The sequence below is a fragment of the Emydura macquarii genome, unplaced genomic scaffold, assembly GCF_026122565.2.
Source record: "Emydura macquarii macquarii isolate MOO-44397 ecotype Brisbane River unplaced genomic scaffold, CSIRO-AGI_Emac_v2 contig_431, whole genome shotgun sequence".
Taxonomy (NCBI): Eukaryota; Metazoa; Chordata; order Testudines; family Chelidae; genus Emydura; species Emydura macquarii.
In genome coordinates this window covers 7520379-7546500 of record NW_027130568.1, presented here as the reverse complement: position 1 = coordinate 7546500, position 26122 = coordinate 7520379, and the positions used below count along the sequence as shown (strand labels likewise).

The window sequence follows — 26122 nt, the reverse complement described above, 5'->3', positions numbered from 1 at the left end:
TGAAAGCAGCTCGCTAAAGCCTGTGACAGGTGGGAACACATCATGTCACTCTCTTGCAACCCTACACTGGCTGATGGTTCAAAAAGCCTTTGAGGAATGTGGGAAAAGATGGGGGGAAACAGGAGTATGTAGGAAGGCTCCAGAAACGCCCCCCCACTGTTTTAGATTAAAGCATCCATTGTTTAAAGAATTCGTTTGAGATGGTGAACACTACAAATGTGCCTCTCAGGGTCAGATAGTGTATTTGGAGATCTGTTGTGTGGATACTTTATTGTACACATATTCACAAGGGTAACGTAAGTTATTTCAATGCAGTATTTCTGATGATTAGACAGTAAGTACTCCTGTGTAGAAGGATATATTTGTATAGAGTGCTTCTGGTGACAAAATAAGCCACAAGAGCAAAATATTTTTTGGAATTCCACTGTGCCACCAAAAAAGATACCAAATATAAGCTAACACTTTTCATTTAACAGTTTATACCAGGTTATATCTGATTTAATGTAAATGTAATTATTTTCTCTTCCATGCCTTATTCTATAGTTCAGGTAAAATAGGAAATCTGAATAATCATGGTATAATAGTGCTTTAACTAAAATTCTGCTTGAACAAATGTAGCGAAAACTTCATGACAGGGTTAAACACCAAAGGGGCTAAAGTCTTAAAAAATACACACCATCCGTGATATATACAACATATGTGCATGCCAGACAATGATCTGTTAGTTTAATATTCTATATTAAATTCTATATCATTTGAAAAGAAATGGATGGTGAATTCATGGGGGAAAAGGCCTGATCTACTTCCATTTCTAGACTCTTTAATAGGAGCTGAATAAGGCCGAAAGGAAAGAATTTTGCATTGTACCAGGGAATTTTTACTACCGTACTGAAGCCACCATTTACTTTCACTCTTCTGAAGAGGAAATCCTCTAGCTGTATCTGAAGGTTTGAATGGCTTTTGGTTTAAAATGCTTCTTTGATCATGAACAGAATGCATAGGTAACATTTGAAGAACTAGCATGGCTCACAATCATGCAATACTTACAAAAATAATTTTAATATTCTCATAGGAAAAAGAAGATTTTAGAGTTTAAAAATACAGATATGGGGACTCTCCTCAGTAGAATAAAATCAAAATGGCAGCTACAAGGACAATAATTAAGACTTTGATAGTTCTATAATTAAAGTATGTCACAACTATGAATTCTGTAACAAAAAACATATTTAGGGCATCCTGAAAACATAAAATCTCCTGGTCTTTGTCATTCTAGGCACTTCATCATGAAGCAACATTTTCCCACGATTTTTCCAAAATTTAGGTCTATATATGTCCAGCATAATGGAGTATGTTCTTTATGAATGGTTTTTAAATATTAGCTAAATGCTATTACATAGTTGTAACAAATTTTGTAAAATAAATATTTGGCATTCCTCATAATTCATCATAAAAAATTGAATAATTAAAATATTATTTTCCATGATTTTTTTTAAATCCTAAAATATGAGTTTTATATTTTTTACTATGCCAAAGCCACAACTTTTCCATTTCTTGCCATGACAAAATATTTTACGTATAATTCCTGGAGTCTGTGATCCCATTGCACTTTTACAGTGATGAATACTATATGCATGGAACATCCATACTGGTGAATACTAAAAATTATTTAACGGGATGACTTCAGTAAATATTTTCTTTTGGCAGCTGAGAAACCGCTAAAAAGTTTCAACTTGACTAAAAAAATCATTAACTCTATAAAGTGGGATTAACTATGAGGCAAATGAGGAGCAAAATCTGGTATTTGATGTCCTAGTAAATATAGTATTGTTTCAGTGATAAGATATTTTTATTTTACGTATTACATTTTAAAGGAGGAATATACATTTTTTATAAACAAAACTTGTAAAAACTTACAAAAAACTTAAGTAAATGAACAAAGGTATAGAATATTAGAAATGGAACAAAACCTAACACCAAATTATTCTGCCGCTACCCTCAACATTTTTTAGAAGGTTGGGGGATTTGTGGCTTCAGATCCACACTCATCTCTGTGGTTTTGACTCCAGTGAGGCCACAAAACTTAAGGGAGCCTATTTTTGGTTTGAAAATGTACAATATTTAATAAATCTGTAAGCACCAAACCCAGAAACAAAAATGGTGTGTGTGTGATTTTGGTTTTGTCTTTGGGAAGGCAAGACACAACTACTGAAGTTTTGCCCAAACAAAACTACGACTGCCTGAGCCAATCTCTAATATATCTAGAACTAGAGCTAGCCCTCACTGGAGTCTGTGGGAATCTTTCCATTGATTTCAGGGAGCATTCAATAAGACCCAGAGAATTCCCAGTCAGCAAAGCATTTACGTATGTCTCAATTCCCACTGAAGTCAGTAAGACTTAAGCAAATGTTGAAAATTAAGCACCACTTATGTGCTTTACTGAATAAGGATCAGCGAGCCCAAGCCTCATCCACCCAACTCCAGTGGGAGTTTTGGGTGAGTTAGGAATGCAGGATCATGACTATACATTAAATAAAATAAATGTATGTATATAGTATAGAATCCAAATCAGAGTAGTTAATACATCTTAAAAGATTTTTGCAGTACACAAATATTTGTGTAAATTAGCAAAATATTGTACTTTACCTTTCTTTTGGTGTACCAACTCCATGCTTGCCCAGTAAATGAGTATTTAAGTGTTTCTTCATCACAAAGGCCACCCTAATTAAAAAAAAAAAAAAAAAAAAAAGATTAATTTAAATCAGCTTTTACCAAAACATTTGTAAAAATTGGTGGGATTCTTTTTTCCTTTTTAAACACATACTTCATCATATTTTACTGAAGATGAAATCTAATCAGTTAACTGTTAGATCAAGATATCATAACCTACATTTAAATTTGAAATTTTATACTGTAATGATAGAAATGTACAAAGCCACATCAAATCTGTGGTTTTCTTGGATAGATGTACAATAAAATAATCATAAAAACAAATCCCTGGTCAACATACGTAATAATTTTGTTCCTGATTCCCTTTGCAGTTTAAAAATACTTTATGTAATATACTGCAAAAGAATTTTTTTTACCTATATAATATTCTCTAACCTTCCATTTATATAACCTTAAAAGGCCCCACCCTGTATCCTTATTTATGTGAGTAGTCCCATTGACTTCAGTGAGAATGTTGCATGAATAAGAACAGCAAGATCAAACTCTTTAATCATTACTTGTGTATGGTCAACCTTCAACATATTAATTAAGTAAGGAGACACACAAGAAAAAAATAATAGCATTTGTAGTGCAAGGATTTCTCTTTGTGGCTGTGGGGGAAGGGGGCAAGGCAGATAATGTTTGTGATTACATTGTGCACAGGAATTTTGCTCAAGTGGCACCAAGACATCAACAACAACAACAAATGCATTACCTGACATTATGCCTTATTCCAAACACAAAGCAGTTCATTTAATTTAATTCTGGTGACATACGTAATGAAAAAGATAGAAGCCTGTTGAGTACCATTCTTCCAGTGATAACACCAGAACATCAATTCAAGGATATCATGTAAGTGCTGCAAACAATTTAGATATCAGACTGAAGCTTCAAACTAAAATGGTTCTCTTGATAAGCAAAAATATTACTGCTGTAACTTTCAGTCTGAAAAAAGGCTTGCAAACATTTTTGTTAATTATGTATTACAGCTGTCCTTCATAAAGTTAATTACTAATAGCTGAAAGGCAATAGAATCTATTTGCATATGTACATGAAAGGCATGACATATGCAAAAATATGATTTTAATTAGCATTCTATGATATGAAGGGCTACAAATCAAAATGGCATGTTATAAGATTTTTAACATTAAACGCTGAATTCATCTGGACATGTTTGCACTAATGGACAATGCAAGGTCTGTAAAACACTGTAGCATTGTGGCATATATGAGCCACAAAAACCAAGAAAGAGTACTTTTCCTTTACAAATATGTTAATGTATCTTCTCCATGTCTGATCTACTTTGGGCACTTTCACATTATTACAGAGAATCTCGTTTTTGTGAAGCCTTCAGGGTGTAAGAATATAATTCTGTCTTTTTAAAATGATAGTGACTTCATTATTTTTATAAGAAGACATTAAAATACCAGGGACTCTTTTTTTTTTTCCATGTGGGATTAATAAGTACAGACACCCTAATCTTTAGAAACTTGAATAATCTACATCACACTATCATGATTATTACTATGCAAATATCGTCAGAATTACTATACATAAGGAAAATAATTGTAATCACATAAAATTCTGTTGTTTTTGGGCAGAAAGCAGAGTCAAGTATACCTAACACATTTTAAATTAATAATACTCTTGTTTTTTTATCAGAATCCTCTATCTTCTCTCTTTATTGTTTATAAGAAAAATAAAAACTAAGATACTAATGTGTGAGAGCTACACAATAATCAAAGTTGGGGGGAGCACAGCTTGTTATTTACATGGCAAAGTGTCATTATGGTATACTGAATGTAACCATCTCAATCACCTATGCAATATTTCCTAGAATCTTTTTCATCAGAATCGACATTTGAGGCTTCAAAATGAAAAACAAAAATATACTACCCTGCCCATTTCTGTAATGGAAATAGAGAAAAAGCTGCATGTGAATATCCAAGGAAGAAGGAAAAACCCTTGTTTCTAATGCTATATAATAACTTGTCTTGTGTGAATGACTAAATATCTACAATGCTATGGGTATGAGTAACCATTTTGCTGCTTTTATATATATGCATGTGATAGCACAAACAAAATGGTGAAACAAAGATGAAAACTGCCCCTGTACATGTTTCAGGAACCGCCTTCAGTTTCTCCTTCAAATGTAACGCTAAACGGCCTGATACTGAAAAGCTCTGAGTGCTTCCTGAGACCAGCTGAGTGCCTCAGTGGGAGTTAAGGGCATGTACCATACCTCAGGTGGTGTGCAGCAGTTTGCAGGATCATGCCTTAAATGAGAATGTTGTCATTTTCAAAAGAAATTAAATACATGGAACAAAAATTATTACACAATATAATAATTACAGACAGCACTTACTTCAGGAAAAACATTATTATTTCCTAGAACTCAGCCTCTAAGTTGAGAAGATGACTTTGGTGTCCAGAAGAACAACAGCTATAGTTTTTTGGGAAGACCCTAGACCAGTGTTCTTCATTACAAGACCTTCATTACAAGACCTCCTGCTGATGTCAACTCCCCTGCTGTGCCAACATAATAAAACCACCTCAATGAGAGGCGTAGGTCTTATGTCAGCATAGTTAGGGTGATACAGTGTCAATGTAGACACGGTGTTCCTTACATTGGCTGTCATTCTTGTCAAGTTCATGGTTCCACTGGAACCGTGAAATTGACAAGAAAGCTGGGCAGCTAGAGCCCAGCTGTTCCCTGCTCCCCTGGAGAGCTGGACCCTGGTGAGAAGCCCCGGCGACTAGACCCCACTCCCAGCAGATAACAGGGAGGTAGGGTGGGGGGTGGGGTGGGGTGGGGGTGGGGAAGCCTGCCAGAAGCCTGGGAGCCTGTGGGGCAGCAAGGTTCCTGGCAGGGAGCAGGCCAGGCTCTCAGCTCCCCACACTGCCCCTCTTAGGTCAGTGGAAGTGCTCCTGGTGTGGACATAAGTCGACCTAACATAGATCAACTTATCTTTGTAGTGTAGACAAGACCTGAGACTAAGGGATTTATCAGAGTGCTCACAAAAACACCTTCTGTGACATTTGTTTAGTCACGTGGAATTGGTGGTAAAAGGTCTCACAACCTGTTCCCCACCCCCCAAAAAAAGATTACGGCTGGCCCTATTATGGGCACAAGTTCATTAGGAGAAATGAATTTCAGATGGCATTGCAAACTGGTGTGGTACGCTTTCACATATGATCTCACAGAGGCAGTGCACCATTAGAGCAATAGCACTACAGACCAGGCATGAATACTTTCTGTTGCAAGTTAACACAAATATTATGTATTTTTTTAAAAAACCCTCTTTAATAAAAGACTTATGTGACACCGAGGGAGTGAAGTGAATTAAAGATTGACAAAGATCATTTATACATTAAAGCTTAGATAGTTACAATTAATGCATAAATAGAAAGTATTAAAGTGTCAGGAAAGAAGTCGTGATCTATTATTCTACTTAAGGTATAAGTTAAATTTTAAAAAGTTATACCAATGACGTAATTTGATTTCTTAAGTATTATATATGTTGTAAAAAAAGTTAGAAAATGCACTGCCACTTTACTTATCTTTTTTATGATTAATGAAATATTGCTTTTGTTTTGATAAGACCAGAAATGGATGGAATTTTTATACAACAATTAGGCAAGCTAATTTCATGTTTAATACGATCGTTACAAAAATAACGTTGTTGAAGTTAACGGTAGTTTTTATTTTGTTTTATTTTACATAGTGTTCTCTTACACAAGAAGACTGAACTGTGACACCTGTTAAGGTGACCTCTGCCACCTTGCCTCCTCCACACCTTCCCTAAGATGTGGATACCAGTTAGATGGTCACATGCTGGGCGAAAGAGGCAGGGCCTGACCTTGACAGCAGTGGTTCTAAGGCTTTCACAGTGGTTTCATGCTAGCTGCTGAGACAACTACTAAATGGAGCTCGTACAGTCAAGTTTTCCAACACGTATGTGACCATGTTCAACAAAACGTGCTTACATAAATAGGCATTTGTTCATGCAATTAGCTGCTGTGTGCACCCAAATCGGGTTTTACACATACAAGTCACTGCATGTTAAAATCTAATTTTGGTGAATCTTTGATTCTGAGTGCTTAATTCACTAAACTGTGTAGCGCAGTGCTGCCAAAGATCACAAATCTTGCCTCTATGGCAGGATGGCCTATTCAGTAGGTCAGTTAAGACACCAGAATACTGAAATTTGTAAAGCTGATTAGGAGTCAAAAGTTTTATACAACTAAGCAGTCTTTTTCCGTGCAACAAAAGTCTGAAATCCTGGGGATTTCTTTAAATGCATCATTCAGAGCTGTTTGGAAGGGTCCAGGTTGGATTGCTAATAACTCTCTTACAGGACTGTATACACAGGACTCAATTTAAAAGTGAAATATCTGGCAGGGTTGAGTCTGTTGTGGAAGATATCCACTGATCTGAGTTCTAGATCCTTAGGTGGAAAAGCAGAGCTCTTCTGCTGATTCACCTAACAGCTGGATCTCTGTAACAAGATAATCTGCCCCTTATGGGTACCTCTACATTGCATCTGGAAGCGAGCCTCCCAAACCAGATCCACAGACTTATGCCAGTAGGGCTCACGCTAGCATGCTATAAGTAGCTGTGTAGGCTTTGCTTTGACATTCAGTTGGACCTGAAGCTCAGGTTCTCAAGCCTTTTGAGGGTGGAGGGGAGGGGGGGAAGGAGGGAAGGAGGCAGGAGACACCAATATCTTGAGAAATCAAATCCCCACTATCACCTACTTCAAACCTACTGTCCCCTCAATGCCCCATTAAAAAAAAAAAAAAACAGTATGGATCCAGCCATTGGTGACTCAATGAGATACCTCTGGAAACTATCAATGCTTGCCTTATTTAGCCAGAGAGCATGCTACTAATTAACAAGCACTAACATTTCTCCCTCCCACTCCCTCCTCATCTCCTGGCAGCACTCCCACCCTTGGACCTGACACTGGACCAGAGACAAGAAAGTTGATCTCAGTCTTGTGAATGGGAGTTCAGACCTTACAGCGATACCATAGAGCTGTCCCTTCAGTGGAGACTTTCGATGATTGAATTAAGTCCGAAAAGCAGCATTTTAGGAAACATATTTTAAAGGGATACATAACAAACAGCTGAGCAAACTACAACCTTATCTTCTAGAAATCTCCCCTCCCATTTTTACTATTTTCTTTGTGAAGGTTCCTTGAATGAAGCTGCGTGCATGTGGGGAGGAGAGGGAAAAGGAAAATTCTCAGAATATGGCAACATCGGAGGAACACTTCTCTGTACATCTCTTGTGGCATATATATCCTGACTCCTTTTGAACATAATTATGGACAACAGGATTGTCAATGTGCTGTTCAATGACCTACATCAATCTACAGAATAATTTACTGTCTGTATCAGACAGATCATTATGGATGAGTTGCACACTATCAATCAATCAGCTCTGTTGTTCCTGCATATTCCTGTATCTATCATTCAAAAGAAAAAGAACTGTCTTTCAACATGTTTCCATTGTTGTCTTTCATCAATCTGTATTGCTCAAGATGTAAAAGAATTATTAGTTGCACGGCCATAAAGTGGTGGTGATGGGCAGGACTGTCTCCTTCCACCTCTTCTGGCATTAACCGTCTTAGGCAGAGAAAAGGAGAGTGGAAAACAAACATATCTCAATTGTTGTGCATTAGCTGGGCTGGAGAGAGCTCCTTCCCATCACCAGCTGCTGAATGGGGAAACCATTCAGGGCATTCTTACTCACTGCCATGCTCAGCAATGCCTGTCTTTCTAAAGTGGTCAGAAAAACTTGAAGATTACAATCCATATGACTCAGAGTGTGACAATGTAGGAAGACATTGGCAAGTGCTCACAACGTTTCCCCCCTTTGATTGCTTGTGCACCTGAATTTACCTCTTACTATGCAGATGAAGTGGAAGCACTATCATCGCCCAAAGCTTTATAACAATGATGTAAGCAAATATCTAACAAAGTGAGCTGTAGGCGTTTTCTGAGGATGTGAAAAATCCTCATTTTTTATCTGCTGGGTGTGAAATAGTGGCCATCAGTATGTGAGATACAGAGAATCCATATCTGGATAGCGATAATCACTATGAAAGAAGAGAGCTAGATGGAATAAGCAGGAGCTTCTATAGTTGGACACAAGATAAAGGGAGCTAGCTAACTGAGACAGGGCTCTATTTGTCCTGGTACACAGAGACCAGTACTGAGAAAGCATATACTGCATCTCCTAAAATGAAGTAGAAAGCTGCTTGAGTGTTCTCCTAAGATCCTAGGTCCATTTTGAAATTGGGACTTAGCACCTAAGCCCCTGAGACACTTTTGAAAATTTGATGATGTGGCCCTCAGTATTGAGAATAAGTTGTACAATAAAATACCACTGGAGACTGTTATGTGGATGCACATTTTGATCAATGACAAAGCAGAGCATCGTGCATATAAAACATACTTTTGGACATGTAAAAAACACCCACAATAAACTTTGGAATGCACATCCATAAAAACGACAGAGTAGGGCCCGAAGCATTATACATTTCATGTTATCATAAGCACCATCAGAAGGTCATGCCTGTTATTTCAAGACCCAAGAAAGTACAAACTATTGTTGAAACCAAGGCAAACATTAGCCAGCTTAATGAGATTTACAACAAAATTTCCTTTAAAAAATGGAATTTTCTTTAGTATAGCTATGGCTTCTCACATGAATGATACAGAGTTTCAAGGGTTTTTTTTTATTTCCTTAGTACATCACCGGAATTAAGAGGACTCTAATATTATTCACAGGAAAATATTATCTAATGAACAGGCAAACTAAAAATTAATGACCTGTGAAACAGGTCAGACAAAAACCAAACATAATGCAATCAATTTTAGGGAACATGTGCCTTTTAATTTTCCCCAAACACCTATGTTTGGCAATAAAAATGAAGGTGTTCATGCATCATTACTAAAAACAACCATCGACTTGAAGAAAATGTTGAACTCAGTGGGCATTTCTTTCATTACAAAATAAAAATGTGTTACATTATTTTATCTTATTTTTGTTCTTAAAATTGAAAATCTCTGCAGAAGGTGACTTGATATGCTGAACATCTAAAGACCAAAGTAAACATCCATGATTCTATTATGAACAGAATCCAGATTAAAATTTTGGCTATAGTGGTAAGCTCAATTTTAATAAGTAGGAGCCTATTTACAGTACATTACTCAAGTGCTTATTTTAGTTAAAAAAGCAAACATCTCCCCACTTACTTGGCTTGCATAGTGAATATGTTAAAAAGAGCTGAAGAGTGGCAAAAATTTTGAAGTCAAAAGGTGTTCACTCTGTCAAGAATCCACTTTGCAAACATGTGACAAGATTAGTATCATTACAAGATATGTTTGTTTCAATATTCAGTGGAGTTAACGAATGTTAAGTGATAACGGTAGGCAGCACAGCTATGTAATTACATTTCCAAACACACCTTACCAAATTACTTCTAATCAAAAAGAATCACATGTTCTATTATTTTTCACTGGCTGTCAAACATCTGTATACTGTCACCTCTAACAGGTGTTTGATAATCTAACAGCTGCACAAAGTACTAAAAAAACAATGCTTTTTGTATCAGTGCTATCCCAGTCTACCGCCACACGGAAACTGTTTTCATAAGTTGTGAAATGCAACCTTAGGCTTTGTGTTCACAGAGTGCCTTTTATCAAGAACAGATTATCATCAACATACAAAAACCTGACAATACCTAACAACATGATTGTTTGGTTGTGATGCTAAATAAAGGTTTCTTAACGCTCTCAAAATAAACCAAGATTTTCAGGTGTTTGCAATCCGAAGAAAAAGTTGGCCTACAGATTTCATAGTCCAGCAAATTCCCTGTCTCCCAACACACTAACCCCCCTCCCACACCCTCTAATATTTCCAACCCCATACAACTAAGGAGCAAAGGTAGTTGGCAACAAAAGTAATCAGCCTAGGCATTGTGACCCAAAACTTTACTAGGCACCTTTATTAGAGGTTTATTTTCATTCACTCCCATCCTCTACATCCCTATCCCCATTGAAGTCAGTAGAGAAATTCTGGGGCCAGGGCCAGGATTTCACCCAAAATGTATGATTAATATTGTCTTCTCACTTGTCTCACTAGTAATACTCTGAGTCTCAGTCTCTGTTGTCAGAAATGAGGACTCTTTCCACAAACCAGAATTCAATACTAAACAGAGGGGCTTTTAATATGGCAGTTTTACATTGGGGCACTTGCTCTCCTTTCAACCACATGAAAAACATTCTTTTCTGATAATACAGAACTCTAGCCCAGGGCACTGGGCATGGGATCATGAGACTCCCAGAATTTCATTCTCTTCACAAACTGTAAAAAAAATGATGAAGGAGAAAAATCAGGTACAGAGGCTTGTGTCTATGCCACTTCACCAAGTGCTTTTCGATTGGGTTTGATATTGCATCACATTTTGCCCTTCATCAGAATCACCGCCTCCAAAGCCATCTTTAACAGGCAATCACATACACAACTATGTATCATCAAACCCCAGTACTATAGTCTCCATGCTCTCCCAGTGCCTGGGTGAAAGGATTGTTTGTAAAAAAAAAAAAAAAAAAATAGCTGGCTTAAGCTCCGGGCAGATACATGTAAGTGAAGATACCTGACAAAAAATTATAAGGAAGTATAACTATTCCCATTATCAGCCCTTTGACAAAGCAGTTTGTAATCTTTGCAGTTTATAGGTTCCAATCCTGCTCCCATATCCTCAGGGGACACTGCTGATCCAAGGTATCTCTCATTATTATTTTCAGCTCATCTATTTCTTGCAAACTAAGACAAAGTTAGTCATGCTTTTTTATCTCTAGGCTAGAATATTCTAATGTATTCTATATGGGGGTACTCTGGAACACCACAAGGACTAGGAGAAGTGAAGATGAATTACTGAAGAAAGTAACTACCCACCCTTTCAAGTGAGCAGGTCAACATGGGTGCATAACACTCAGACTCCCTATCCTGCAGTCTTTCAATCCATTTCTTGATAAACTTCACAGTTTTGATGTTAAGGCATAACTGGCCAGTGACATGACTATCTCAGATACCATCTATCCTCCAGTCCTGGCAGTTGGAATTGAACTGAATACCATCAGTGCCTATTCTCAAGATTGAATTCTTGGGTACAGTTGACATGGCAGAACTGGCAAAGGACACATGGCTCTATTAGTCATTCCTCCCTGCAGTCCACCACCGTCTGAGTTCGGTAGATTTTAGAATTCAGGGCAAGGCAAACCGATTCAGTCTAGCTCTTTAGCCAGCAGGCAGACCTGGGCTAATCAGGTACTTGAGCAGTGGACTGATCTTTCCCAATCAATGGTGCCATTCCCATTCAGACACAGGGCTGTTAAGTGTGCCCATTTTATGTCTTTACATACACTTTAAAGAGTATGGTTTGGCCTGTAGCAAGTTAAAGCAAAGCAATTAAATTTTAAAATGTAGAAATGGGGGGTGGGGCACTGGTGAAGATGGCCTACATCTCTACCTTGTTCTGATATCTTAGCTGATAACAACAGGTGCAGTCACTGCTACTGCCTCTTCTTCTGCCTCTTATAATTTCTCTTTACCACTCTAATGCAGTTTCCAGTCCCGCAGCTTTCTCTGAGCTAAGTTATATAGAAATTGTCCTTTTAAAAGAAGTATTTTCTCCTCTTGGACTGTAATGCTGACATTTCTAGGTAATTCCAAGATTCTGATCAAATAATTATAATAATTTATATTTTGTGTACCGTGTTGCATGTTAAGGTATACAAAAGTGTTTTACAAACAACACAACAGAGCACCACTGAAATGCTTTAGTTCAGGGGTGCAGAGCACCAACACACTATCACACAGCACCATAATGGGTGAAATGGAAATTTTGGTCAAAGACTCCAAGAAGTAAATCCAAACTGTCCTGAAAAGTCCCATGTGATGTTAAGGGTTAATTTCTTTTTTAAAGGCTGACCAATTGTGTAGTTGTTTGAACACATACCTAGTGAAAATTCACTTACTATTGAGATATTTGCACATATAAATCGTTCATTTACATGTCTTACTATTCATTTGCATTCACAATACCTGATAGGCACTCAGAATCAAGATAATGCATCATGCAAATATAAACATGTTATTGTTTGCTCAAATTTGTATATACCTCTTTTTGGATAATTTGGCCATTACTGTGGTGAGCAAAAAAGGCCTCCATTTTACGATTGCATGTGAAAGACTCACATATAGTAAATTGTATGGAAATCATGTATCCACTGAAATCAATGAAAGATGAAGGACCAAGTTGTCCCTGTGAGAATCTGAACTCACAGTTCCAGATAGTTGTCAATCTAAATATGCCTCATTTTCTAAATACTTTGTCATTCCCTGCAAGAATTATAACAATAATCCACAATAATTTTCTGTTTCAATGTAGGGAACGTAAAATTAAATTAAATTAAAAATCTGAATTTTCACAATCAGTTTCATTCCTGAGATTAGCAAAGACATCAAGAACCACGACTAATGGGATAAAATGTCTAGATTTTTATACACTGCTCCTATTATGGAATCAGAGGTAGAAAGTAGTTTGGTAACCATGTGATTTTTATAGCACTGATTCCATATGCAGCAAATAGCATATATAGAATACATGGGGAAGGAGAATTGATTTTATAAACAGTTAAGAGAAGCATCCAAAATATTAAGCAGAAAAACAAATGGCTGGGTGAAAATGCCACATTATAAAATTTTTGTAAAAACCTTCAAACTGCTCTTCATGAAATGAAAAAGAAGAAGAAAAAAAAAAGCCCAGTTCTTCAGTTAACCTGACAGTGCACAGTTCTGTGATAATAGGATCAAAGGAACCTGTAAACCCAAGGCTCTAATTTTCTGATGGCGAGTGTATAATATTTTGCAAAGTAAAATTGACTGAGATGGAAGCTATTTTGCATGGTACAGTGGCGATGGCTAACAAATGAGAGTTTTGTGGGCTGAATGTTAGTCCCCTGCCTCATCTGCCACCCCTAATGACAGCAGCCACCTGCTGTTTTATTGTCACAGCTGGAGCCGGTTCACACTCCTTGGTGCTGAGCTCTGCCCATGAGCGCCAAGCTCTCTCCTCGCCTCATTACTTTGATGAACTTTTTATGGTCAGCACCCATGAAGACCTCATCTAGGACTATGCAACCTAGACCGGCTTCAGGGAGTGCTTCCAGCTAGTAGGCGGTGATAATACACAGTGACACTAAGGCTGCTACTGTCTGTCACTTTGTCAAGAAGTCACTGTACTATACTTTTGACTCTACAGGGCCCTCAACAGGTAACATGCCATGAAATTCTCATATATAATAATGTTCTCTTTCTTTCTCTCTCACTGCAATGTAAAGATCATATCACACCGGCAAAATGAAGCCTTTTTAATGGTAAATGTTACGATAAAAATCTAATGTACTGTTTACGACTGCAACTATGGAATAAGAAATTTCTACACTCTCTATATACAAATCCACTGCCTTACGAGAAAATACCCTGCTAACACAAAAAAAAAAAAAAATACCACCAACAACATGAAAGCAATGTTTTAGCCTGATTAACAAACATATGAAAGAGTAAAATAGTTACAACTTTTATTTTATAGGAGTGGGGGTTGTTTGTTTTATTAACCTAAACGGCATAAAAGAAATCACAAACTAGTTAAATGCAGTTATTATCCAAATGAATCCACAATGGAAATAAATTAAAAATGCTCAAAAAAGCATACTTATTAAACAGGAATGTATTAAAACCATGATAGCCATGGTTATTTACTTCTTTTTACTCAAACATACATATGAAAGTTAGTGACGGTCTCTTTCCTGCTATTTTAAAACAATTAAATTCATTCTATTAGCCTAACAAACAATACAACAAATCTTGAGTTACATATTCATAAATAACCATTTTTTTATCTCTATCAGGAAATTTCTTATTCTGAGGTATTTATAACAAACAGTATTTTATACTTGATTAGTAGAGTTTAACCCAAGGTTTCCTTCCACCAACAAAATAATCTTTTTGGTGTCAACACAGCTTTACATTTGCCCATATTTACATATATCATTAAGATTAATATATGTGCTATTAATAATAATTTCATTAACATTCTGAAATCATCAAGTAACATTTTGAGTTTTGAGTGCCTGTCGGCTGTTATGAGCCTTAAAAACTGAACATTTTCAGTGTTCATTGTGTAGCAATCCAGCTGATCAGTTTTGACAAATTCATGCAATGTTCTAAGCCATTAAACCTGATTCAGTTTCATTTAGAAATTCCACCTAAAAATGCAACTTTTGTACAGACAGTGTGCTACTTATTATACCCATTTCTCCCCTCCAAAGCAGAAACAGTGTGATTTTTCTTGAACTCCATTTTGAAATTTCCCATAATTTCAGTGTTCAAAATAGTGGTATTTAGAACCGTGATCCAGCAAGGGCTGAGCACCTATAAGGTGGTACGGACTGCCCTCAACACCCGTGGAAGACAAACAGAGTTGGGGACACCCAGCACCTTGCAGGATTAGACCCTAATTTAAGGTGCAAGACAGTTGGAAACTTAAAAATACTTCTGAGCATGGACATTATTTTACAGCTGTACAGAACATAGTATGCACCAAAATAATAATTTTACTGTAAAGGATTTGCTTTGATTATAGAACAAATTTCTGGAAATTTTCTTACACAAGCCCTTCTTTACAAGCATTAATTAAATACAGTCTAAAATAGTTTAAGAGATAGAAAAACAATCTCAGCAAAGGCCTCATACCTGAGAGATGCAGAGTACCTTCTGAAGGTTACTGAGCTCCCTTCAATGGAAATCGAGGGCACATGGCAAGTTGCAGGATAGGGCTTCAAAATGCATTTTTTTTTCTTTATTTTACAAACAAGTGAAGGACAACTAGATGAGCTAGTTACTTTGAAGTTTCATATCCGATTTTTTTTTTTTAAATAAACCCAGGTGACTTTTTAAAATGAGGATAAAAATGCAGCAAGATTAGAAGCCCTATTAACTTGAACACTAAGATTACCCTGTGTATATGCTTATCTTAATTACGTTTAGATGCAACCATTTGCATGTAAGGTGACCTTCAGACAATTTTTGTTTCTTTCTTATTATTCTGACTGCCTCTTTTTTTGGCCACCTATTTGGTCTGTTAATATTAATTGTGTTTTGTATCCATAAACTACCATTAAAGGGAGGATCCTAATCCCACTGAGATCAAACGGGTTTTTTACCAGTTGTCCAGGACTGGCAAATCTTTGATCATGGATATTGAAAACAACGGGCCTAATACAGGTTTTGTGACACCCCACGGTTAACGTTTTGCTATATTAAAAAAAATTTCTCTCTCCCTTTCCCAGTTTCTAACCCACAGAAGAACTTTACCTCTTAACCCAAGACTACTTAGTTTCTTTACCAGTATCTTGTAAGGGACTTTGTCAAAGGCTATCTGTCCAAACAAGTTATGTTCACTGACTCTTCTAAATTCATTAATTTGGTTACACAGTCAAACTTCAAAGACTTTTTTTTCCATTGCAGACGTCATGCTGGTTTTGCCTATTACATCATGATCATCTACGTGTTTTATATAGTTCTATTTTAAATTATAATTTCAATCAATTTACCTGGTATTTAACTTAGGCTCACTGGTCTATAATTTCCAGTATTCCATTATATTCCCCTGAGTGTGGTTTTTTTTTTTTTTTTTTTTTTTTTTTTTTAAAGTAAAGTTCACTCTCCATACCTTTTCAATCCTAAATATTCCCTGTTGTGACTGCAAACAACAATGCTAGTTGTGGTGGTGACTTTTTACTACTGAGACCTATTGGACTAAGGGCAACAAACTTTTTACAGATGGTAATAACTTTTGGTCAATATCAAGTTGAGCTGGGTTTGAACAGGCAGCCTAGAAGTGACAGGATCTGTATTCAGTTACTAATCCCCTCAGACATTCCGTCTCCTGAACTATAACTTCTTAAAAGCTGATTCCTTAACCTACCCTCTTCTACTCTTAACATAATAAGAAAAGGGGAACATCCTAAATTTTCCATTTAAATTCCCAAGGAATCGAACAATCATGGCAGAAAGTCTCTGTACACCATGAGCTGATCTACAGCACAGGAGCTTCCAAAGGCAATCCTACAAAAACAGAAATAGGTGTGAAACTATTCAGACCTACATCAATACTTACCCTACCTGTTGTTCTTCATATCAGGAAAACAGAGAGGCACTTTTAACATACATGGAAAGTAGATTTCTGTTTGTACCCGCTAGAAATGTGTGCCGAATAAAAAAAGAACTGGACTTATATGCCTGCGGTTACAGAAAAAGATGTCCATGCCTAATATATTGAAGAAATTGTTCAAGAATAATTCATCCTTTAAAAAGCATGTTATCTTTGTAGAGCTGCCAAGGTCAGTGTCGGTTTGAGCAATTAGCCACTTAAGTGTGAATCAGATCTGCCAAAGAGCTATTTTCTTTTTGCATAAGTATATTTGTGTGTCTGTGTGTTGGTGTTCATGCATCAGTGCAATTCGGTTGTTCATGCCAGGTCTCCTTATCGTGCTTTTCTGTCTCTTTGAACTTGCACATTCTTCCCTGACATGAAATGGACACGTGTCTGCTCATAATGCCAAGATATTTGTGTTCACAAGGAATGATTTTGTGTAACTTGATCTGAAATAGCTTACGTCCATTTCAAGCTCATAATATGACCCCTTCTGCCTACCTAATGTTGCAGAAGCCATCCCCTCACACAGAGCCCTAACATTGCAAGTACCCCTAGGAAGTACTAATAGATAGGGGTTGCAGCAAGAAACAAAGTCACTTTGCGATATCCATGACTCTACTATTCCCTGCTCACTAGCATTTCTGCAGAATTTCAGTGTTATATCCTATTCTGGTTTGCTTACAAGCAGGAGTAGCAGAAGTCCAAATAAGAATCTTTTTCTAAGAAACAAATAAAAAAAGTATACACAAAATATAGTATGAGAGTTAACAAGATATTCCAGGTAAAGATAAAACTAGTGTAAAATTCCTTTCACAACCTTTCAGTTTGCAGGAGTTACTGCCTTTGGAATTACCTGAATGAATACCAATTAGAGAACTTCACATATCTTAAAAATACTGACAACTTATAGGGAATTTACCACCTATGCTAAAAATACATATTATGTTTCAAGCAATGTGTTCAAACAGCCTTACTAGAATTTACAGATGGTATTAATTTCAAGAAAACTTAAGGCTCATGAAAGTAAAGGACCAACATCACTGTCTTCAATCAAGTGTTGTGTAAGACGGCTCTGTACAAGCCTCCCAATAGCAAAGATTGTGACAAATGTGTGGAAATTTTATTATTTTTATCTCAACTGAGACTCCATTTTCACTAGATCTTAAACCCAAATGCCAGAGGAAAAAAGCCTTGTACTTTTCCATAAGCATCTCCTAACCCCTAGACTTTGTTGAATGAACAGCTCACCCAGAGAACCTCAAAATTGGTAACTAGTACTTCCATTGTACGCTCAGTCTTGCTCTTGCTTGAGCAAAGATTGTGACAAATGTGTGGAAATTTTATTATTCTCTTAAACAGAGTCTCAACTGAGACTCTTTACATTTTCACTAGCATCTTAAACCCAAAATGCCAGAGGAAAAAGCCTGTTGTACTTTTCCATAAGCATCTCCTAACCCCTAGACTTTGTTGAATGAACAGCTTGAGCAATTTTATTGAGAAGTGAGGATGGTGTCATCCCATTTAATTATCGACTGAAGGCCCAATTCTTACTTGCAGACAGTGTTGTAAATCACATCCCATTACAAACATGGCAGCTCTGCTAAATGGGGCTGCTAAATGGGGCTACTCTTCACTGCTCCAGTCAGTTATGCCAAAGAGGACACACAAAGTATTCTGGATGTAAAGGTGACATTTAAAACATCCACTAGCTGTGCTATCAGAAGCAGAGGTAAGATAGTTTTAGTGAGTAGGGAAGAAATACAATTGATGTAGAGAGAGTGCTACTTAGGGCAGGTCCAAAAGTACAGGTATCAGCAGGATAGGATGGTGAAGAAAGGAGGCTGAGTCATTGACAATGCACTGGGATAGTCTTGAGTATTCTGCTGCACTTTAACTAAAGGATGGAGGCCAAAAAACCTGCAGGTAAGGAGAAAAAACATGAGACGCAAATGAAATAAGACTCATCTCCCTCTCTTCGGCCCACACACCCCCTCACCACAGACTGCTCAAGAAATAGTATTGTTTTCTCTCAGTGTCAAGTTCTCCTCTTCTGAATTTAGTTGTCTTTTTTCTTCCTCTCACCAATCACTCAATGGTGGAAGCCTCAACACATGTAAAGTGGGTAGGCACTGCCTCTTCCTAACAACCAAAAGAAACATACACCTTGATGCCCGTCAGCACTATTAATTTCTCTTGTGATTCCTGCTGTCTTCAACTGTAGTCAATTCCAGAATTTCTCTGAGGTGAAGGAGGTGAGGTGGGGCAAAGGCACATGTTCTGGAGAACATCCTGAGAGCATGATAGGATATCAGAATGCAACAAACCACCAGAGACCAGCAGAGAGGGTGCTAGACCTTAGAAAATCCTCACTCTCCATACCCCCATGCTTATATGTGTTTTTATCCAAGGCAGGGAGCCTGTTGGAGGTGGTCATGAACCTGTAAGGGGATTACCGAAAGATTCAACAAAATGCAAGGTTGGGGAAAGAGAATGATCTGGTTGCACTGGGAGGAGGAAAGGAGAAGGAAGACAGGAAGAAAAGAAAGGAAAGAGACCAGCCTTAAAACAGGAAATAAAAATGGAATTATGGAGTTAGGGAAATAGAAATTGCCATAGCAGATCACATTAATACAGTATTTAGTCTGGTATTCTCTCTCAATACCAAATGCCTCCGAAGAAACCTTTGTAACACACAATCATGGAGAAATTGTTTCCAGGTAGTGAATGGTTGGCTTATGTCTTGAACCTGAGGATTTATATCCCTTATAAACTTCTATCTTTTCTAATGTAACTGCAGAAATTACTAGTAGGATGAATGTCTAATACTGTTTTGAATCCTATTAAGCTTATGGCAGTGAGTTCCACAAGTTAATTACAAAGTCCATAAAAAGCATTTCCTTTTACATTTTCCTCTGAGCAGAAGCAGCACAAGACCCTCTCTGTGACAATCCACAGATGACAGGAGTAGTTACATCCCACAACCACCCAGTGTTTAGCTTTGGAGGTCACTGGTTCAGTCCCTGATGCAGTGTCCAAAAGGGTGGCTGTAACAAAAAGATCAGACTAAACTTCTCTGTGCCATGATTTTTTTATACACTTCGGTTATGTTTCCTACTTGTCTCCTTTCTAAACAAAACAGTCCCAATCTTTTTTAATCTTTCCCTGTGAGTCTTTCCATGTTGCTGATCACTTGTCTTCTGAAGGACTTTTTTCAATTTCTCCTATCTTCTTTCTGAAACAGAAAGATCTGAACAGAACACAGTATTCTCAGTGACTTCCAGATCATATTTACTGTTTACAAGAAAATATACCCATTTACTATATGCCAACCCTGCAAAATCAGTGTGGAATCTGAAAGTAAAGATGTGTTCTTTCCAATCCATACATCTTCAATAGAAAAGACTCTGTAGGCCTTGGTGTTGCTCAGGTGTAAGGCTGTGATATAGGAAAGTGCTTCAGCATATGCCTAACTTTGCACACATAAGTAGTCCCACTGAAAACACAAGGTCATGTGAAAATGTAGGGAGCCCACTTGACAAAGTTTCTGTGGCAACTGTCATGGAGGGACATAACTGAGCAACATGTGTGCCTTTGCTGCCATCATGGTGACGCAGTATACCGAGATACAGGCTCCCAGTATAGTAAGAGAAATAGAGACATGGTTTTTCAGTTGTAAAGTGAAAACTGGAAGGCAGCAATGGTGAAAGGGACCTAACAGTAACAGTGGACAGTACATTATAATGAGCTTGCCATACAAAAAGTGAACACTGAAATTCTGAACTGCACACACAGAGACATCATGTTAAAGAGCACCTAAACTTTCAGTCATCTCAACCAGTGTTATAGTAAATCCTTAAAATAATTAGCACTTTTACCCTATTTTTTAAATCTGTAATGCTTGGACCAAACAATGACACTGAAATCATTCAGTATTCTTGAGAGACCACAACAGAAAGTAAACTTGGTATTGTGCATACATGAGGAATATATTCACCTAAAGGCTATCGACAAACAAATATGTAATCACCTATGGCAATGACCACCAATAAATTCATTTTTCATCTTTACAGATAACAAATACTTCTGATTACTCAGTACGTATGTACATATGGATGTATAATTATATATTGATTAGTTTAGCTTTTAGCATAACATGTGAATATATTGAATTTCTCCAGAGTAACAGATAATATTTTTAAAAAATTATACAATAGACCATTAGCATTATGAGTGAATTTATTTTCCCCCAGTGTTAAAGATATGCAAAATTTTCATTTTTCAGACTTGCATAGTAAATGATTAACACCAGCTCTGCTCATTATCTTGCTTAACAAAACTTCTCTAAAAACAAATAAATCAAAAATGCCTCTAACATTCGTGAATAAATAAATTACAGACCTGTTCAGTGGCAGCAATGATATTTTAAATAGCTTGTGCAAGCTCATTGTACAATTTTATTACAAAACTGCAATTTATAACAAAACTGTCCACATTTTCATTCTCTACACAGTTTTACTCGCTGAAGCAGCTCCTGAAAGACTAAGAAACTTTATAATAGGAACGTATCTAAAAATGTTAACCCTGTGTTAACATTGCAAGTTACATTAATTGCTAATTAGGCACTGATAGGCATTATAGGAATGGTTTTATGAGCAAAGCCTTTTTTTTTTCCCCCCTTTCTGTTATAATGAGATTTTTAGGATAAAGACAGTTAATAGGAACAATCACAATGTGATAGGAGACCAAGTTACTGGAACATTTTCATAATGGGAAGTAAGGAAATGTACTGTACGCTTCATATTAAAAATACATTGATTGAAACAGATTTCAGAACTACTGGTTTAATGTCCTTGTAAATGGAAAAGAAAAAAAAGCAAAAAAAGCAATAAAATGTACAATGCTCTCCCTTCTTACTGGAGTGTCTTACCTCAAACAGTTACATCTTGCTTTTCTGTAATAATAAGCTTTGTAAACCCTAGTACCCACACTTTATGCTCACCTCTCAGTAATGTGCAAACAGTTTTGGACCAAGTTTACAGTAAGTGTTAAAGGGCAAAATTAATAATAAGGTGAAATTTCATTATTTTAATGTGAAAATCAGGAAAAATCAGTGCATGTCAGTGTTCAAGAAATTCAGGCCACGAAGATAATAAGCTTATGGCAGTTTTAGGTGTGTATACTAAATGATAGAGATAAAAATTCAGTGAAATTAGGGATTCCCCCCAAAGGTCAAGGAAAAACTTTTTTTTTTTATATCTATGGCAGAGTAAAATCACTGAGCATTGTTGACAATAGTTCTTTCTGTTATAGTTTCATACTGAAAATAACCATTATTGTTAAAAACACACATGCTACAGGAAAAAATTTTCCTTAAAACCAAAGAAATGAGAAGTGATTTTGTTACCTCTACACAAAGAACAAAACTAAATGCAAACCATAATAAAATTAAACTATTATCTGTTGCCAGTTCCGTAAGAGAGCCAACAGATTTTTTTTTAAGCATTAGAAAACAGCATGTAAATTAAGGTGACTGAAACATGCTTTCAGCTAGCAGAGTAATATGGTAGCTATTCATCACCTGAAGTCATAAAACACTAGGTCTTGTCCTTAGCATATTCTAATGAAGCCTATCATGCAAATGAGAGTGACCTTTTCTGTGCATTCTGCAAGTTCACATTTATGCGAGGAGTATATATAGTTTACCAATACAAACTAGCCAAAGACTGCGTAATTACTGTAATCAATTAGTAGTTAGTGTCACTCTGTTCATTTGCAGCTAATGTCAGCTCAGCCATTTTTTGCGAGAACCAACCTTGACAACTTCGTTTTCCTTGCTGTTTTGCAACAGGAAAATAAGATGTAAGTCCTTTTTTTCAAGATGGAAGCCTGACGGTAAACTCTCTTCCTTTAAGATTCAAAAAGAAGACTATAGTTTGTAATGGACAAAGATTCCCCAGTAAAGTTACAAATCCTTAAAATGACACTGAAGTTTTCTGCCTGTAAAATTAAACATTAATATTTAAATATTTTAATGAAGGACACTCTCCTGTGAGGCAGTTCAGTGCAAGTGAGGAAGATGTGGTAGAACTTAGGCACTCTTTTCAACGGATGAGTAAATAGGCCATACCCTCTGCTCAACAACAGTCTATTTTGTAGACAGTTATGGATAGGAAACATTACTGGGGCTAGTAATTAAAGGAAAAACTAATACTGTCTCAGAGATGGGAAATTTTGTGGAGGAAAATCATTTATCATGGCTTACAGTTCCCTACAACTGAAATGAATTATCTTCTTATTTAGCACATATCCATTTTACGCTACCATATTTACTAAACTGAAATGAGGGCCACTTGCTGATTTTAATTTCATAATCTATTATTCATAAAGCAAAAACATAATAGGTGTTCAAATATATTCTCTGCATATCATCTGCGGATAAGTGTAAAATTGTGCATTTTGGGGCAAAGGAGGAACACGTCGGGCCAATTTTGTATTGTAGATCCTGGTAGCCAAAGGAAGCCCCTGGTTAGTCAAAGGAATATTTGAGTACCCCAGGAAAGCAGGATCAAAACCCTACTTGGAAGAGGCTCAAGACCCTACATTAAAAACAAAACACAGAACAGAGATTTGTGAGTAACTGTAGAAAATAATTCTATGTTGTAATGTTTTCATTTATTGGGATAGCAGTGCTTAAAAAAAAGTAAACTAAATTAGCATCTTTGTTAATAGAATATAGCATTATTGCTACAATTATATATAAATGCTAGTTAAACCAAAACTAGGTTATTGTTTTGTTATTTCTGTGATATGGTGATCAATATCAATAATTGTTTTTCAGTGGGTGCACCACACAGCAAGTTTCATATATGTATGTTATACAGAAAAGAAACCTATGCTTATTCTCATGCTGGAATAAGGAAGAATTTTGACTGCTTTGATACCCTCTGGTTGTTCTCTGCATGTCCATAAAAGTGTGGAAATGCAGGGTATTTCTTCTGTTTCATGGAATTTTCCATATCAGACTGGATGCCATGCACACTATGCTTGGCACTTAAGGGGCTAAGTAAGCCACCACATATGTGACAGTGTTTACAAAAGATTTTTGCACATCAAATTTTTAAAAATGCATAAGACTTTTTTTTTTTTTTTTTTTTTAAACCAGAATGAGAAATCACTAGTTAAATCATCAGTGTCTCACCAAATGGAATGCATGGCAATCACACTGAAAATTAACCAAGTCCAAGTCAAGGACACAAAACTGCATGAGTTTTTAAAAATCATGGGGAACTACTCATTTGCGTAAAGTAGCTCACATGCATGCTGATCAGGGCCCAAGACATAAATATACAGCATATTGAGATACATGCAGCATCAAGTCTGGTGCATATAACAACCTTCCACTGTGTATAAAGACAAGAATTGAAACTTACCCTTCCTCCTACTTTTTAGACTTTGGACAAATAGGTTTGGTTTAAGTGGGAAGTCGGTGTGTTAGTTAGAGTTTCCTCCATTAAAATGGAGAGCACTGTTTTTTCAAATTGTGAATTAGATTTGTTTTTGTTTTTAAAAATGTACCTGGGCTGAAACACAACAAATGTAAAAGGATTTTAACAGTGGAAACCTGGTCTTGTGGTTAGGGCAAGGGCTGGGAGCCAGGCTTCTCACACTGATTTGCTGTGTGACTTTGGGCAAGTCACCTGGGGTATGTCTACACTGAATCTGAGAGTGAGCCATGCAGCCCAAGTCCATTCACTTGTGCCAGTGGAGTATTCTAGTGTGCTAAAAGAATTTCCATTAACTTAACTGAAAGCAGGATTGAATCATGAACTTCCCTTGCGGTTACAGTTTACCTAACTGTAAAATGGGGACAATACTTACCTGCATCGCAAGGGGATCGGAATTCTTTACTGTTGTTTGTAAAACACTGTGGGATTCTCAGATGAAAAAGCATTATCAGTATAAAGTATAATTTAATAAACAGATCTTAAGTTAATGTCCCCATAGTTATAGTGGATAATTCAGATGTATCCACGTCTTTAAAAATACTAACAGACATGTGGACTTTTGAAAGAAAGCCCTTTTTTAAAGTATTTGTTTCCATGGTGATTTTTCAGGTGGAAAAGAGCAATCAAGTAGCAATAAATGGAGTGACATTGAAGATTTATTGGTTTACTTCTGCATACTGCTGGAACCAGTCATCTTGTGTAGCGTCAAACACGTACAACTTGTCGATACTGACACAGAGCCAAACAGGAGGAAGATAGCTCTTTTCATTCTTGTCAGACTGTGCACTGATGGGGGCCTCTGACAGTTACTGAGAGGGGACACAGGGAACAAGATGAGCAAAGAGGAAAAAAAAATAACCAGTACATCTGAAGGGCCTGAGGCTTCTCTCAGATAACCGCAGAGAAGCAACGGACAAGGCCTTATGGAGCAGATGTCTGACTCATATCAAAGAAAAGGCTAACATGAAATGCTTCAGAAAACAGAAGACTAACTGATCATTGCTGATCTACTACAGGATGATGCCTTTATGATAAACATTCACGACAACTTGTGACCAAAGTGCTGTTACAACACTAATTGTCCATGAAAGCTGACCTGCAGCAAAAGCAGCAGAGTTCAGTTTCGATAGGCCTGGCTCAAGAGTACAAACATGATTGTAGATGACAGAAGACATCCAGGCATCAAAAATCTCTGAAAATGTCTGACATGACTTTGCACACTGTAAAAATGAACATAAAAGCTACAGTCTTGGCTCTTTGTCAAGAAATAAAGAACTACATGGCTAATATTCTTTTAAAGATCTTCCTACGCTAATATCAGATTTAAACAACCGAGGAAATTGAGTCTGCATGTATTTTCCCCAATCCAGGTCTTCTTTTGCATTCATATATTTAAATAAAATATAAAACATACATACAATTGATATTTTAGGTTTCCAAGCCAAAGCAATTTTCCTTTTTAAATTTATGATTACATATTTTCTAATTTTGGTAAAACTGGAACTTGATTTCCCTCCCATTTTGTTTTAACCCAATAAGTGCCAGGACTTGGAACATTCTATTACCCACTAATGCAAAAATGCTGTAAGTATGCGTTAATGACAAGCAATGGGA

The 26122-nt window shown here is 36.7% G+C and overlaps 1 protein-coding gene across 1 annotated transcript in view; it reads right to left on the bottom strand.

Moving 5' to 3' along the window:
* Window positions 1-26122, bottom strand: part of ZNF407 (zinc finger protein 407) — a 416443-nt gene that overhangs the window by 259981 nt on the left and 130340 nt on the right. Inside the window, 1 exon segment of the mRNA XM_067537513.1 lies at window positions 2644-2718. Coding sequence (XP_067393614.1) covers window positions 2644-2718 — 75 coding nt within the window.